A 17,292-nucleotide genomic window follows, 5' to 3' on the forward strand; every position below is an offset into this window, starting at 1 on the left:
GACATCATGCATTTGCAGGCCATTTAGCATTTTTTATGCTCTTTTTTTAAGTTCTTTGAATACATTTAGGATTGTGCCTGTCCTCTTATTGGGTAGTTGTGTTTGATTGTTTGATGATTTTTTTAAGCTTGATGTGGATACAGTTGTGCTAGGCACTTCCATTAACGTACAGACAACTCAGCAAGCTCATGGTGAACCAGAACTCCTAGGAAGGTGTAAGGGGCTACAAAGGACCAAAAAGCCCTCTTACTAAAATGTTATGCAAAACAAATGATTGCCTTCTTAAAACAGAAGGTATTTGTGATAATTCTAGTTGGAGTGAGCATATGATGTCTCCAACGATGCATCACTACTGAATATGCAAACCTTCCTTTGTTGTCCCTGTAAGCTAACCAAAACGTTATGTCCAAGACTCTACGTAATACTGCCACTGCATTTCAATAAACGGCAAAGGCCTTGATTTTGTAGCATTGGTAAAACTGCTGTGCACCCTCAATGTCCAGGAATATTACTGATACTAACAACAGCAGAGTACCACGTGTCCTACATGGGGCTGCTGAAGATGGATAAATGGATATACAACACCTTGCAAAAGTGTTCAAAGCGCCCCCCCCAACTTTGCATCTATTTTGTTAAATTCCAACCTGTAATTTCAATGTTTCTTAATCTTATTTTATGCGTTGGATCTGCACAAAATAGACTAAGTTGATGAAGTGAAATGAGATAAATATATATAAAAACGAATTTTTATAAAATAATAAACTTAAAATTGGCATGTGCATATGCCATAGAGACTTCAACTCCACTAAGCAAGATGCATCACACCACGAAGACCAAGGAGCTCTCCAAACAATTCAAGAGCAAAGTTGTTGAGAAATACAAGTTAGGGTTGGGTAAAAAAAAATTATCCAAGGTTTTGAATATTCCCCAGAGCACCATCAAATTCATCATCTTCAAATGGAAAGAACGTGGTGCCACAACAAACCTGCCAAGAGAGGGCCGCCCACCAAATCTCACAGGCTGGGCAAGGATGGCATTAATAATAGAGGCAGCACAGAAACCAAAGGTAACCCTGCAAGAGTTACAGAGTTCCACAAAGGAGACTGGACTATCTGTCCATAGGACCACAATAAGCCATACACTCCATAGTGCTGGGCATTACGAAAAAGTGGCTAGAAAAAAGTCATTTCTTAGCATTAAAAATAAGAAAGCACGTTTTGAGTTTTCCAATAGGCATGTTTGCGACTCCACAAATTTATGGAGGAAGATGCTCTGGTCAAATTAGATTAAAATGTAACTTTTTGGTCACCAAGGAAAATGCTGTGTCTGGTGCAAACACAGCACATCCTATCACCCCAAGAACACCATCGCCACAGTGAAACATGGTGGTGGCAGCATCATACTGTCTGGATGTTTTTCTGAGTCGAGGAAATATGGAATATGGAGATGGATAGTGCTAAATACAGGGATATTCTTCAGCAAAACCTGGTCTGCCAGTGATTTGAGACTGGGATGAAAGTCAACCTTTCAGAAGGACAGTGGCCCAAAGCATACCACTAAAACAACACTTTTAGTGGATTAAGGAGAAACGTTTTAGTGTGTTATAGTGGCCTAGTCAAAATCTGGACCTCAATCCAATTAGAGAATCTGTGGTCAGACTTGAAGATTGCTGTTCAAAAGTGAAACGAATGCAACATGAAGGAGCTTGAGCAGTTTTGAATGAATGGGCAAAAATCCCAGTGGCAAGATGTGGCAAGCTCATGCAGACCTATCCGAAGCAACTTGTAGCTGTAATTTCTGCAAAAGGTAGCTCCACAAAGTACTGAGTTTATGGGGGTCAGGGAATAGTTATGCACTCTGTTCAGTTATTATGTCTTATTTTTTGTTTGCTTTATAATAAACCAAATAATACATATTTAAAGTTGTAGGAATGTCCTGCAAATAAAATGGTGCAAACTCTCAAACAATCCATTTTAATTCCAAGTTGTAAGGCAACAAAACATGAAAAAATGTCGGGGGGGGGGGGGTTAATATTTTTGCAAGGCACTGTAGATAGATATTTCAGGCTGTTACAATGTCAGCTTGACTACAGATGGAGCAACTTAATTTAGAAAGTTTGTTTTCACTTTAAGTTTGAAATGATAGTGCTTATCTTGTAAATTACTCCATAACTGCATTTCAGAACTGACCTGTGTGTCAGAATTGCATTCAGTTGGCCCATGAAAGCATATTCCTGTCCAGGAAAAGACAAGCCCTGGCTGTGGTATAAATCAGATGTATAATTGCCTCAGTTGCAAGACACACAATTAAGTGAAATTTCACTGCTGCTGAATAGAAAGCTGGTCTTTCGGAGGTGACAACAGTTACTGCATCCTTTTTGTTACGGAACACTTGTTGCAGTCTACATAGAAACTCAAAGTGCATCCTGTAATTATGGGGCTCTGTGTGTTTCTCTCATTTGAGGAGATGTGGTACAGCATGTAATTACAGTATGGTAGAGGTGGTTTTTGTGTAGTTACATTGCCATGATACCATATGTAATTAAAGTACACAGTTTGATGTTCATATGGCACACGATCAATAATCCCAGGAGAACCTATATTATTTTTGCCACAATGCAAGTCATACTACAGTGCCCATCTCTGAATATGTGACTTTACAATGGCTTAGCTAAAGAGGCAAAGGTCCCAGTGTAAATATTACACTAGCTCCTTCCTTCCCCCCCAACGCAGTATGTATAATAATCACATAATAATGATGTGAGAAGTGTAAGTAGAGGAAAAGGATTGTTAAAGGGAACCTGAGACGAGTATTAAAGAAAATTTACACATACCTGGGGCTTCCTCCAGTCTCATGCAGGCTGATTGGTCCTTCGCTGGCCTCCTCTGCTGCCTCAGTCCTCCTCTATGGATCCCGGTAAGGGAGCTAGCCAGAGCGCAGTGTGCATGGCCCGATTGGGCTCCCATCCCAGGGAGTGTTCTGTGCCTGCACAGTACTAATGCGCAGGCACAAAACGCTCCCAGCCACAGGAGCGCAGGGGAGGGCGCATGGCCGGACTGCCCTGGTGTCGACTGGCTCACTTACCAGGAACCATAGCAGAGAATCGAGGCAGTGGAGGAGGCCAGCAAAGGAGCAGTCAGCCTGCATAGGACTGGAGGAAGCCCCAAATATGTATGGTTGTTATTTTTTAGCTCGTCTCTAGTACACTTTAAAGGACAACTATCACAAAAAGTTGTAAAATTAAAAATACATTTGTATAAATGCATATGTATAAATGTATGTATTTATTTTATTTATTTATTTATTTTTCTGGTTGGACTTGATGGACAACTGTCTTTTTTCAACCAAACTAACTATGTAACTATAAATGTACATTTCTCTAAGAGTAGAATGCTTTATAAATTACTTATTTCCTATATTGCTGTCAATTACAGTAGGGCGTGAAAATCTGACCGACTTGACATGATTTTGACTAGTCCAACTGCTCATAAAGGATTCTCAGTTATTTCTTTATTTTCAAAAGGACTTGCTGGACTTCAGTTGCTCAGTCTAGTTACCAAAATAGTTTGCAGATGGGTAGGGAAGCTGGCTGACATCTTTGCATGACCGGATTTGAGGCAAGGCCACAAAGGCCACGGCCTAGAGCACCAGGAAAAAAGGGGCGGGCAGTGGGCTGGCACACTAAGGCAGTTAAACTGTCAAACCTGTAAACCGCAGCAGTCACAAACCCAGTCTGTGGCTGCCTTGCTTCCACAGGGGCAAGCAGTGGAGCACTGGTCCTGTGCTCCATCCATCCTGTGCTGTGTTCCCTCCAAGGGCGGGGTTGGTGACAGTGGGCCTTGGGCGGTAAAATCAAAATCAGAATCCTTTTATTTCCATATCCGCCCTGCATCTTTGTACAGATCCTTTCCAGGGAATGTTATTGTAAAGTATAAAGGTAATCCTGAGAAAATCCCATCCAAATCCATAGTCAGATCCTTATACCACCTGCTGTAGGTGACAGCAACTTAGGAAAGAAGTCATTTATAGTGCAGTTTACGCTGGGGGAGGTGTACACAAATACATACTAGTGGACCTTTAAAGCACACCTGAACCAAGAGGGATATGAAAGTTGCAATATTTGTGTCCTTTTAAGCAGTACCAGTTGCCTGGCATGCTGCTGATTGTCTTTCTCTAACTCTGAGGGTCCTTTTACACTTGCTGCAGGGAGGTGCTGTGCAATTTGGAACAATCACACCACACCGCAGCCAAAAAGTTGCACCGCAAGTTAATGCAGCGGTGTGACCCAAGAAAAAAGACTCCCAAGATTATCCGGAAGTCACACGGTAACACACTGCGCTACCCAGAGCACTTCCGTCGCGTCGCAGTCAAGGTGTCATATTCCATTGCCTGTAGTGGCCACTGCGACAAGCTGCCATAGGAGAGAGTAATGTAACGTGACGCAACACGATAAGTGTAAAAAGACCTTTAAAGAGAACCAGAGACAAAGCATCCTCGTGTATTTTACCATATATATCAATGGGAACATGACAGTAAACACCTACTCTGCTCTTTGTTTCACTTTTCACTGCACAGTCTGCCTGTTATCAGTTCTGATAAGAATCCCCAACTGAGCATTCAGTCTGGCTTTGCTCAGGAATCATTATAGCTGAGTCTGTCTTCTCTGATGTCTTTTCAAGCTCAAGCCCGCCCCTTCCTGGCTCTGCTTTCCTGCTATGAGGATCCATAGCAGGAAAGCAGAGCCACAAAGGGGCAGGCTTGGGCTTGAAAAGACATCACAGAAGACTGACTCAGCTATAATCATTATGGGGCAAACCAGACTGAATGCTCTGTCGGGGATTTTATCAGGGCTGATGAGAAGCAAGCTGAGCAGTGAAAAATGAAGCAGAGAGCAGGGTAAGTGTTTTCTCTAATGTTCCACTGATATATATGGTAAAATACATGAGGGTGCTTCGTCTCTGGTTCACTTTAACCATATACCCTGAAAGAGCATACAGATCAGATGTTTCTGACTAAAGTCTGACTAGTTTAGCTGCATGCTTGGTTCATGTGTGTGAACCAGATACTACTGCAGCCAAAGAGATCAACAGGGCACCAGGAAACTGGTATTGTTTAATAGGAAATAAATATGGCAGCCTCCATATAACTCTCAGTTCAGGTGTCCTTTCATGATTACCACCATTCAAAACGCTTATAGAGGTGATCATTACCACCACAGTACCAAGAAAGATCTAATGCAGTGAGTACAGGAGGGCCGGATGAGATTGCAACCTGTGCATCCCCTACTGCCATGCCACTGAGGATGTATGCACACACGTTTCAGTCACATATAGGAACTCTTGTGTAGCCATTTTTGGTCCTTTGGCACTACGTCCTTCTTTCATGGAAGCAGATATAGGCTTAACATCCTGTGTTTACACATTAGCTGCTCTGCCAAAGCAGCCCAGATTCCTGAGATGACAAAGCTGTGAGATCAAATTACAGTTGCGATTAGACAGGCTAAAGCCTCTTAACACATACAGGGTGCATTTCTCTATGTTTTCCTTCTATTCTGTACTTTAAAGCGAACCCGAGGTGAGAGTGATATGGAGGCTGCCATATTTGTTTCCTTTTTATTATTGATTTATAAAGCGCTAACCTATTGCATGGCGCTGACATATTCCATGGCACTGTTTCACTTTTAAACAATACCAGCTGCCTGGCAGCCCCGCTGATCTATTTGGCTGCAGAAGTGTCTGAATCACACACCTGAAACAAGCTTGCAGCTAATCTTGTCGAGTCTGAAAATATTGTCAGAGATACCTGATCTGCATATGCTTGTACAGGGTCTATGACTGGAAGTATTAGCGGCAGAGCATCAGCAGGGCAGCCAGGCAACTAGTATTGCTTAAAAGGAAATAAATATGGCAGCCTTCATATCACTCTCACCTCAGGTTCACTTTAAGGAGAAACAAATGCATTTCTCCAGAAATTGCTACCGTTGTGTTCTGGCATTATGTATGATAGACTATCCAAGCACTCCAGGGCTTCTCATTTATTAATGCAACACTTATGATTGATGTCATCAGAATTTAGTATCTGACTCATGTCGTAACTTCTTCCCAGCTGTTTAGCATTTCAGAGTAATTGTGTGTGATATCTTTGATAGAACACTTTAGCTGCAATTCCCTGGAGTCGTTTAGAATGGCTTGGAATCACCAGGTGTTAGAAACAAACTGCCCAGTTTTTTTTCTACCTGTATGTGTATTAAAAACAGATGGTAACACGGAGGGATCTCTGGAGGTTTATTTTCAGTTTCTCGGTGCTGGCAGATACCATAGCCTGCCATAGTTTGTAGCAGCGGCATCGCAGCACCACAGTTACAAAGTCTCTCCTGTGCCTTAGCCTTAAAGGAGAACTCCATGAAGTATGATTGAATTGAGCATTCAGCAAGAATGCACCTATTAATTGTTTTTGTCTTTCAAAAGTTTTAAGCTTCGTAACACTCACTAGCAAGCTTCCCAATTTACCTGTTAGAAGATGTCATAAGATAAGCAGATGGAAAGAGTGATTGCATGCTGCTTGATGGAACCAGTGTTTTAAAATACAAAGAGAGGGACACAAAGAGCCCACTATATATAAAGGATAATACTCACCAAGAGAGTAAAAGTAGCAAAAATTGCTGAGGAGACAGTGGTGGACTTACCTCCTTTAAGAAGACACAAAAACTGTCCATTAAAAATCACAAAAATGTATCGATCTACTCCAAAGACAGTGCAACGCATTTCGCAGGTATGACCCTGCTTCATCAGGCAATAATAAACGGAGTAAATAACAGTAATACGTCTTGATTACTCCAAGTGCCTCTGTCTACATGTCTGATCAATACATTTCGGTGATTTTTGAATCGGACAGTTTTTTTGTCTACTTAAAGGAGGTAAGTCCACCACTGCCTCCTCAGCTATTTTTAACAATTTTATTGTTTTAAAATGTACCCAAGGTAAACCTAAAGGAAAAAATGAGATACTTACCTAAGAAGAAGGGAGCCTCTGGATCCTGCAGAGTCTTCCCACGTTCTCCTGGACTTGGAAGAGCTTGTCAGATATGTTATTGTGGCCGCACTCCTCTTCATGCATAAACACGCCCATACTGTGCCTGCATGAATATGGGCACAGACTAGAAGGTTCTGCCCCCATAAAGAGGAACTGTAACCAAGGAACTCCACCCCAATCAGTAGCTGATACCCCTTTTCCCGATGCAAAATGTTTACCTTTTTTCAGATAGATCATCTGTGGTGTCTGTATGGCTGATATTGTGGTGAAACCCCTCCCACAGTGTGATGTCAGGAACTAGGTCCTGACAGTTTACTGTCTTTAAACCTTTTTGCATTGTGGGAAATAACAGCTATTTCCAACTACCAAGCAACAAGTATCTCCCTTTGTGCATATGTACAGTGGTGTGAAAAACTATTTGCCCCCTTCCTGATTTCTTATTCTTTTGCATGTTTGTCACACTTAAATGTTTCTTAAATGTTTAGTCAAAGATAACATAATTGAACACAAAATGCAGTTTTACATGATGGTTTTTATTATTTAGTGAGGAAAAAAAACTCAAAACCTACATGGCCCTGTGTGAAAAAGTGATTGCCCCCCTTGTTAAAAAATAACTTAACTGTGGTTTATCACACCTGAGCTCAATTTCTGTAGTCACCCCCAGGCCTGATTACTGCCACACCTGTTTCAATCAAGAAATCACTTAAATAGGAGCTATCTGACACAGAGAAGTAGACCAAAAGCACCTCAAAAGCTAGACATCATGCCAAGATCCAAAGAAATTCAGGAACAAACGAAAACAAAAGTACTGTAATTGAGATCTATCAGTCTGGTAAAGGTTATAAAGCCATTTCTAAAGCTTTGGGACTCCAGCGAACCACAGTAAGAGCCATTATCCACAAATGGCAAAAACATGGAACAGTGATGAACCTTCCCAGGAGTGGCTGGCCGACCAAAATTACCCCAAGAGCGCAGAGAAAACTCACCCGAGAGGCCACAAAAGACCCCAGGACAACATCTAAAGAACTGCAGGCCTCACTTGCCTCAATTAAGGTCAGTGTTCACAACTCCACCATAAGAAAGAGACTGGGCAAAAACGGCCTGCATGGCAGATATCAAAGGCGCAAACCACTTTTAAGCAAAAAGAACATTAAGGCTCGTCTCAATTTTGCTAAAAAAAATCTCAATGATTGCCAAGACTTGTGGGAAAATACCTTGTGGACCGCCGAGACAAAAGTTGAACTTTTTGGAAGGTGCGTGTCCTGTTAAATCTGTCGTAGAAGTAACACAGCATTTCAGCAAAAGAACATCATACCAACAGTAAAATATGGTGGTGGTAGTGTGATGGTGTGAGGTTGTTTTGCTGCTTCAGGACCTGGAAGGCTTGCTGTGATAGATGGAACCATGAATTCTACTGTCTACCAAAAAATCCTGAAGGAGAATGTCCGGCCATCTGTTCGTCAACTCAAGCTGAAGCGATCTTGGGTGCTGCAGCAGGACAATGACCCAAAAGACACCAGCAAATCCACCTCTGAATGGCTGAAGAAAAACAAAATGAAGACTTTGGAGTGGCCTAGTCAAAGCCCTGACCTGAATCCTATCGAGATGTTGTGGCATGACCTTAAAAAGGCAGTTCATGCTAGAAAACCCTCAAATAAAGCTGAATTACTACAATTCTGCAAAGATGAGTGGGCCAAAATTCCTCCAGAGCGCTGTAAAAGACTTGTTGCAAGTTATCGCAAACGCTCGATTGCAGTTATTGCTGCTAAGGGTGGCCCAACCAGTTATTAGGTTCAGGGGGCAATTTCTTTTTCACACAGGGCCATGTAGGTTTTGAGTTTTTTTTCTCACTAAATAATAAAAACCATCATTTAAAACTGCATTTTGTGTTCAATTATGTTATCTTTAACTAATGGTTAACGGTTTTTGATGAGCAGAAACATTTAAGTGTGACAAACATGCAAAAGAATAAGAAATCAGGAAGGGGTCAAATAGTTTTTCAGACCACTGTATATCTAAAAAAAGCCTTTTAGCCTATCTCAATGTTAGTGGGAGTGGTTATAAATAATGGTAGTTGGTGCGGTCTACTTTTTTCATGTCTGCAAGTAGTAAAGATGATGATGCGCTGGCTGATTGTGGATCAAACAACATGAACAAATTACATGCTGAATATCAATAATTTCTTGATCTCTTTTCTATTTTTTAACTTCTCACTTTGCAGTGTGTTGATTTATTATTGATTTATTATTTTCCCCTTTTCGCTTAATTTCCTATTTAAAGACCACAGCCTTTCACATTTTTCAGGACTCAGCAGTACTTTTATTTAACCACCTCACTACCCTGGTATTTTTTACAGTTCAGCTCAGCTGTGATTACTTTGGCAATAACTTTATCAATAATTATCACAACTAAATGATCTATATATTGTTATTTTCAGGACTTATAAGACTTTTTGTGGCTGATATTTGTGATTAGTAATTACCTTATTTTCTATGCATTTTAAAATGAAAATAAGAAAAAAGTGAAAAAATACACAATTTATCCACTTTCATACATTGTAGCTTTAATGTTAACTGTTCTATTGTACATTAAACCCACACAATTTATTTTTCTTATCCCTCCTGTTTATTTCAACAGTTCATTTGTTTTGACAACATATTAGATGTAACAATTAAGTAATGTATACAATCTGATACTGTCTGCTCCTGGAATGTGTATTTTACACTTGTTTACTAATTAACTCTGCTATTAAATTCCCTGGGAGGAGGAGAGGGGTTTGCTGTAATTATTTTATAATTATGTAGTGATGTCATCAGGTATAAATAGATAAATAAACAGTGTTATCTAAGATTTTGTAGGAAGGAGAGTGCAGAGGCTCATTTTTACGTCATAGGGACAGGAAGTGGTTAATGCTTTACGGAATATCTAATTAATATTTTCTGGAGATGGGCAATGCTTGCGTCTTGTCGAGTAGTTCCAAAATACCATTTTGTTGCTTATATATATTGTTTACATTTCTCATAGATCTTGGTACAAAGTATAAAAATTGTTTAATCTGTTCCCTTCTAGGTGTCCCAGGGTTCCAATGTTCGGGATGATGCTGGGAGCCTCTTGCCACCCCCCGAGAAAGAAGAAAGGTCACTTCCTTCGGGGAATGAGCACCTCTTACAGTGGGCCCTGAAGAACTATGAGGCTGTCACATCTTTCACTGAAGCCAAAATGACTAAGCGAATAGATATAAAAGTGGGCGAAGGTAGGTTATGCTGAAGTTGTTATAAAAGAATCAGTAGGCCTGATACACTAAAGTACGATAAAGTTGCCAGGCGGTGGGATGGGAGTGCAAAACAATTTTACCATTGCTAAAGCAAAGGGAACACCTGCCATTAACCCATTAGTGCCATGCACGTTATTGGGTGGGTTATCGAGTGTGTTGCTATGGTAAAGTCAACCTTACCTTTCTTTATTGCATTAGGCCCATTATGTGATGTTAATAGCCAACTAGCTTATAATCAAACTGTTCTTTCTACCTTCAGTGATTAGGGATGTCTGTTCAGACTTCTCTGCATGTGTGAAGTAGTGCTGTAGCATATTGCATCCATCATGCCATTATTTCACAACAAATAAAGGCATCAAGGTTATTATAAACACTTCGGAGATGACAAGGCAGAAATCCTCCTCTTTGCCCTTGCCCCTTCAGCTGCTGATATACCCCAGAGGTGTAACAAAAGCCTCCATAACCCCGGCCGTCGTGAGGGGCCTGGGGGCTAAAGGGGGGAGTGGGGGCTGCTCACTCCTGGGAATTGAGTCGCTGAATGTCATGGTAAACACACAGTGTTTTGTGTCAGTCATCGACAGCCCTTGCAGGTTAAGAGATGGCCTCAGTACTTATATTCATCACTTGTCTTTTAAGATATACCAATGGATTCATATACTTAGATCTACTAACAGCTATAAACCTTCTCCTCCTCACAAATTTGTCCATGCAAATTATAGTCCTTAAGATACTCCTAGGCACACTCTTCAGGTGCTCATCATGCATATTTTGCTCTTACGGTATTAGTACCTCATTTGCCATGTGTTTTTTTTCCTAACCACCGGTCTGTTCACCTCCTACTATTTACCCTATTACAGACTGAGATTTATCTAGCTGAGTTTCAAGGTGCCTTTTTCCCATCAGGGCCTGTTTCCACTACACACAGATTGGATGCAGAATGGCTTGCAGAATAACTGACTCCAATGAATGTCTATGGGAAAATCTGCATCAGAAAAATCGCATTTAGTGGAAACAGGCCCATAGGCATCCATTCTGCATCCAATCTACGTGTAGTGGAAACAGGCCCTAACAGAGAAAGCAAGCATGTTTGTTTGCAATTCCTCAACTGTAGTTACATAATTTGGTTGAAAAGAGACATCCCTGCATCAAGTTCAACCAATCAGAGAAGACTTCACAGATCAACTGGCCAGTAAATGTTTTACTTGGCTTCTCGCACTGCTCCTGTCGCTCACTGCAACTATGCTTAATTCATGTTCTAAAGGGTAAGGTCACTAAGATTTGATATGTCGATCACAAAGACACTGGCAAAATAATGTAAATCAAGGTGAATTATGTAAATTAGTGAACTGTTTTCCCCCCCAAATCTTAACAATTGCATTTGGGGTAAACTCAATGGGAGCACAAGAAAATCCATAAAAAAGATGTGATTTTTGTGATATCTGTTTTGTTTTGTTTTTTTTTGCTAATAACTCACCATAGAAACACAAAAAGCAACCACGCAGGGAAAGTTAAACTCGCATGTAATAATTTGGGAAAATCACAATCATATTGCACCATGTTTGTGATTAGGATCACGATTTTTTAGTGGAAAAGAGCATAGTGGCAGGGGCATGACTACATTGAGCTGAGTCCCCTTGCAGAGATCTCTTAGCCAGGAACTAGGGGGGTGGGAGCTGGTCCTGTACATAATACAGAACAGCAGCGGTCCATTATTTATTACCTGCTCCCTGTGGTGATACAGGTCATCTTTAGAGATGGAAGCCTCATGGGGATTGGCTGGCTGCATTGCACTTAGAAACCGAAGTGGAAGTGAAGAGGACCTATATCGCCACAGAGAGCAGGCTGTGTATTGTTCCGCTGCCACTCTGCAATAACTACGTATAGGACTGCAGCTCCCGAGCCCACTGGCTATTGTTGCACTCCTGCATAGTGGACTTCACCATGGAAATGTGCTGTTTCCATGCCCAGAGCCAGCTGATTACATCAGTTTCAGGTGCTTACTGTATATTGACTGTATATACAATGGGCCCAATCCAATTCTCCTTTTTATCCTAAATTTTCTCCCAGTAGATAATTTTCCATCTTCTGTTTAAAATACATTTTCAGCACTCTGCAGTTGAAGAAGTACCAAAAAGTAGGTGGAAAAGTAATGTTGAAATTATTCTGAGTAGTTTCTGGCTTGCTGGTGGCTTAAACGGAATCTGAAGTGAAAATAAGCTTATGATATAATGATTTGTATGTGTAGTACAGCTAAGAAATAAAACTGCAGCAGCGATCTGAGTTTAATATTGTTTCCAGTACAGGAAGCGTTAAGAAACTCCAATTGCAAAAGAGCCACTGATCTCTCCGACTTGCAAAGTCGCTGAGAGCCCTGTCTTTTGAAACTTATTATCTCAAGTGTCTGTCACTGTATTTTGGTTTTCTGCAGAGGAAAGTTCAAAAGTTCACTAGCCTGCTCTGTGAAATCATTTAGAATGCTGAGAATAGTGTGCAAACTGCAAATATTAAAGAATGATGCAATGTTATAAAAAATATATAGAACTGAGAATAGAAATATGAGAACATTTTCTTTGCTAATTAATGTTCTAGTAATTATCCGTACTACACAACCAATTCATTATATCATTTTTTATTTATTTTTTGTCGCTTCAGTGTCACTTTAAAAGGCATTTTATTTATAATGTGCAAATATCACCTAGGAGAAAACTCAGGAGAAATAATGAATTGGATTAGGCCCAAAATGTTTTATAAATGGTTTAACTAAAGTATAACATGATTAAATATTAGTTTGCCTAGAGGTAATGTTTATCATGTCTGTAGCATCTGCATTTGTTTCTAGAAACTAGAGACATATCTTTTTTTACCTTACAGATACAGTTTTTCCTGCAACATGCAAAATAGAGAAGAACTTTATTTCCCTGAATTATCTTGCTCGATATGAGCAGCCGCAGTCTGCTAAGGGCTGTAGTTTAAGGCCAGAGGATGACAGAATAGTTCATATCATTGAGATGGATTCTCCAAGTGCCACCTCATACAGGTAAGTTCACAGTGAAGTGGGCCTTTACCGATAAAAGTTGAAAACAGCCAATGAGAACACCATCCGTTAAGATCAGGAAGGAATCAGGAAGGGTTTTTTTGCCAGGGGGGTCTACTGTCAGGCATCAGGAAGGTGGTTTGTGCTGGTAGGGGGTGGTTAAGGTTGGGTGTCAGGAAGGGGGGTTTTCAGGTTACACGTTAGGCAGGTAGTTAGGGTTAGACAATGGAGGGGGGGGGGAGGTTCTGTGTGAGAGTAGGGTTAGGTTTAGCTGTAGTAAAATTTCAGTAATATTTACCCAAATTTCACTAATGAAAATTACCAAATTCCCTGGCGCCTTTATTTCACCTATGTGTTTTCAAGCACCGATCAGCTATGGGATTTCAGTGTGGCCATATTAAAATTGTAGCATTTCCGGGACTGGAATTATACTTCTAGGAGAGTAACAAAAGCCCATCTAGAAGGGGTTTCCACACATCACCTACTGACAGTACGGCGGCAGTTTTAATTTGACACAATATTCAGTATATAGAATATACACACAAAAGTATATGGGCAATGCCCCTGCAGTGTTGTGTAGGTCCTCAGGCAGCTGCATGCAGTAGTCAGGTGGTTACATTTGTGATCCTATATTTCATAGTCCAGAGCATTCAGCAAAGTTCCCAGAGCTGGTGGCATTTCTATAGTTGGAGAGCCGCATATGTTTTTAATTTCCAGTACAGATTACTTTGCCAAAAATGAATTGTCCTTGGAAGTTACATCTAAGATACCAAGCAGCCGGTTGCTGTGGGTACAAGAAACACCCGGGATATTTTTAGGCTCTAGTATTATAACCTTGCTGGTTTTCTGTGCTTTGAATGAGATTCTTTCATTATTTTCTTTAAAGTAACTGTAGACTAAAACTTGGAAATCTTGGAGCGTAATGACGGCTTTGAGTGCCAAGAGTACTAACTTCCTTTTTAGAGCTGGACTGGATATCTTGTAATTGAAAACCTATTGCCTCCAAACCAACCAATCGGCTACAGTTCATAAACATTGGGAAGTATTTAAGAAACGTTAGGCCCAATTCATTAAAGGAACATGTTCATACTGTTTGTTTTTATTTCAAATGCCTGATTATTTTCTTGGTTATGCCAGCAAAACAGAAATGTCCATGAACCTGATTGGGTATCAGAAGTTAAAATAGAAAAAACAGATAGAGTAAATGGTGTTTTTTTTTCCTAGTGGAAACTTCTTTTTTTCTAGGTTTGTATAGTGCAGATAGAGGTTAGAGTATTTTACAGATCTTTACAGCCCAGTTATATCTGTTATTGTAATTAGACTTTGAATTCTGTTTTGCGTATGATACTTGTTGAAATATTGCTGCAAACAGAATTTCTGCTATGGAAATCACTGTGAATCATGGAATACATTTTGATGGACTTTTTAATGTTCTGGAACACTCATGCCAGGCTTACAAAAGTCTCTGGCCCTTATTTAATTAACCTTTTCTCCTAAAATGAACCTGAGACAAAAGGAGTGAAAGTTTTATACATACCTGGGGCTTCCTCCAGCCCCCTCCAGCCTGATCGATCCCTTGCCGCTGTCTTTCGCTGCTTGGATGGTCACATAGAAGCCCCATTATATTTGTAAAGTCGGGCGTAATGCGCATGTGCGGCCTAGCTGCACGCAGCTTCTGACTGGCCCTGACTAGCTGACGATAAGAGGACTGGACCATTCAGGAGGTGGAGGAACGTGACAACAGAGCCATCAGACCAGAGGGGGCTAGAGGAAGCCCCAGGTATGTATAAAACTTTTCACACCTTAGGTCTCAATACACTTTACGTTTTCTCCTAGGAGATAATTTTTAATCTTTTGCTTAAAGGGAAGGTCCAAGCAAAAAAAAAAAATGAGTTTCACTTACCTGGGGCTTCTACCAGCCCCATGCAGCCATCCTGTGCCCTCGTAGTCACTCACTGCTGCTCCAGTCCCCCGCTGGGAGCTTTCTGACCTCGGAGGTCAGGGCCGAATTGCGTACATTTTTACACATTCCCGCTAGTGCAGGAACATTAACGCATACATTTTTACGCGTTAGTGGTGCAACGCGTAAATATTTGTTCCTGCACTAGCTGGAATGCGTAAAAATGTATGCAATGTGGCCCTGACCTCCGAGGTCAGAAAGCTGCCAGCGGGGGACTGGAGCAGCAGTGAGTGACTACAAGGGCACAGGATGGCTACATGGGGCTGGTAGAAGCCCCAGGTAAGTAAAACTCATTTTTTTTTTTTTGCTTGAACCTTCCCTTTAAAATGACCTTTCAGCACTCTGTGATTGAAAAAGTAGCAAAAAGTAGATGAACAAATACTGAGTGTTTTCTTGCTTGCTGGTGGCTTAAAAGGCATTTTATTGATAAGGTGTGAACATATCACCGAGGAGAAAACCTACGAGAAGAAGTGAATTGAACAAGGTCCTCTGTGTCTCATTACCATTTAAAGTACAGTTGTAAAGGATAAGCATGACAGAGGTTAAGGTGGCCATACACTCGTTAGATTAGCAGCAGATAGATCATCAGATAGATTTCTGGTCTATCTGATGTGTTTAGGAACATTTTTTACTAGGAACAGATTTCCAATACATTTCAGTATGAAATCTATTGGAAATCGACCTGATGGCATTTTTTTGCCATCAGATTTCCATTAGGTCCAATGAAAAATGATAAGCAATCTCAACAGATCGACCTAGATTTTCCAGCATGTCAGATCGATTGAAATCGGCCGCAAATCGATCGATCGGTCAATCGATTTGTGATCAATCGATTTTGATCGATCGGCTCAGTTTATGGGCCCCTTAACCTCCCTGGCGTTCTATTAAGATCGCCAGGGCGGCTGCGGGAGGGTTTTTTTTTTAAATTAAAAAAAAACTGTTTCATGCAGCCAACTGAAAGCCCAACTTTTGTTCCGGCTGCGCAGGGCTCGGGCGGCTGGGGGGACCCTCTTTCGCCGCTGCTCACGGTGGATCGCCGCAGAGCGGCGGCGATCAGGCAGCACACGCGGCTGGCAAAGTGCCGGCTGCGTGTGCTGCTTTTTATTTTGCAAAAATCGGCCCAGCAGGGCCTGAGCGGCGACCTCCGGCGGTGATGGATGGATATATTCGTCCATACCGCTGAGGAGGTTAAGGAGTTTGCTCTCATCTATCAGCCTTCCAAAGATTTATAGACACCAGCTCTGCTATTAACCAATGCAAAACCATGTCACCTTCTAGACATCTACCACGGAAGATGCTTGTGCTATATAAATGAAAATTCATAATAATAATAATTGCAAGTTTAATCAGCCTTTTCTATAACAACTCAAAAAAAGCAGGTTCTGTGTTCTGCTATTGAACATCTACATTGTTGGAGGGTAAAAACAATGAGGGTTTTGGGACAATGCATCCTCAAAGCAATAGATTAATAACATTTACATGTACATGTTATTGTGTACAATTAAAAACTAATCCAGCTGGATTAATTGTACAATCTAAAAACAGCAAACATCCTGATTTATGTATTTTAAATAATGATAGCCAGAGATGCATTTCGTGGTTCCAAGGCCGCTTCTTCAGAGGCCAATAGTTGTAATCCTTTCATTCAAAGATCAAATCATTTATCTATGACAGCCACTGTTTCTATTAAAACATCGCCCCTGAGTGGTAGGATAAGTTCTGGGATCAAATCTAAGTGCACCGAAGGATGGGTCGAACCTGTGGGTCGTGCAGATTCCATCTAAAGTTTGTGAGAAAGAGTGCAGTCTGCTATTTAATTTTGGTTTGTGGCTGATTCTGCAGGGCTAATCAGCAGAGCTGATCTCCAGCCCCCTTTGCAGGTATAGGGCAGCCTCCTTAGCTGGCTTCTGTCATGCTTATCCTATTCAACAAGTAAGTACTTGGATACAGAAGACAGTAGGAATGTGCCATGATGATGCACAGTAACCTTAAT

The 17,292-nt window shown here is 41.0% G+C and overlaps 1 protein-coding gene across 5 annotated transcripts in view; it reads left to right on the forward strand.

Moving 5' to 3' along the window:
- Positions 1-17,292, forward strand: part of TGFBR3 (transforming growth factor beta receptor 3) — a 336,698-nt gene that overhangs the window by 236,213 nt on the left and 83,193 nt on the right. For all 5 annotated transcript variants that reach the window (XM_068239808.1, XM_068239810.1, XM_068239811.1 and 2 more), the window contains exons 5-6: positions 10,101-10,284; positions 13,177-13,342. In XM_068239808.1, coding sequence (XP_068095909.1) covers positions 10,101-10,284; positions 13,177-13,342 — 350 coding nt within the window. The remainder of the gene's footprint in view (positions 1-10,100; positions 10,285-13,176; positions 13,343-17,292) is intronic.

Source organism: Hyperolius riggenbachi, chromosome 6 (genome assembly GCF_040937935.1).
Source record: "Hyperolius riggenbachi isolate aHypRig1 chromosome 6, aHypRig1.pri, whole genome shotgun sequence".
In the NCBI taxonomy this organism is placed as follows: domain Eukaryota; kingdom Metazoa; phylum Chordata; class Amphibia; order Anura; family Hyperoliidae; genus Hyperolius; species Hyperolius riggenbachi.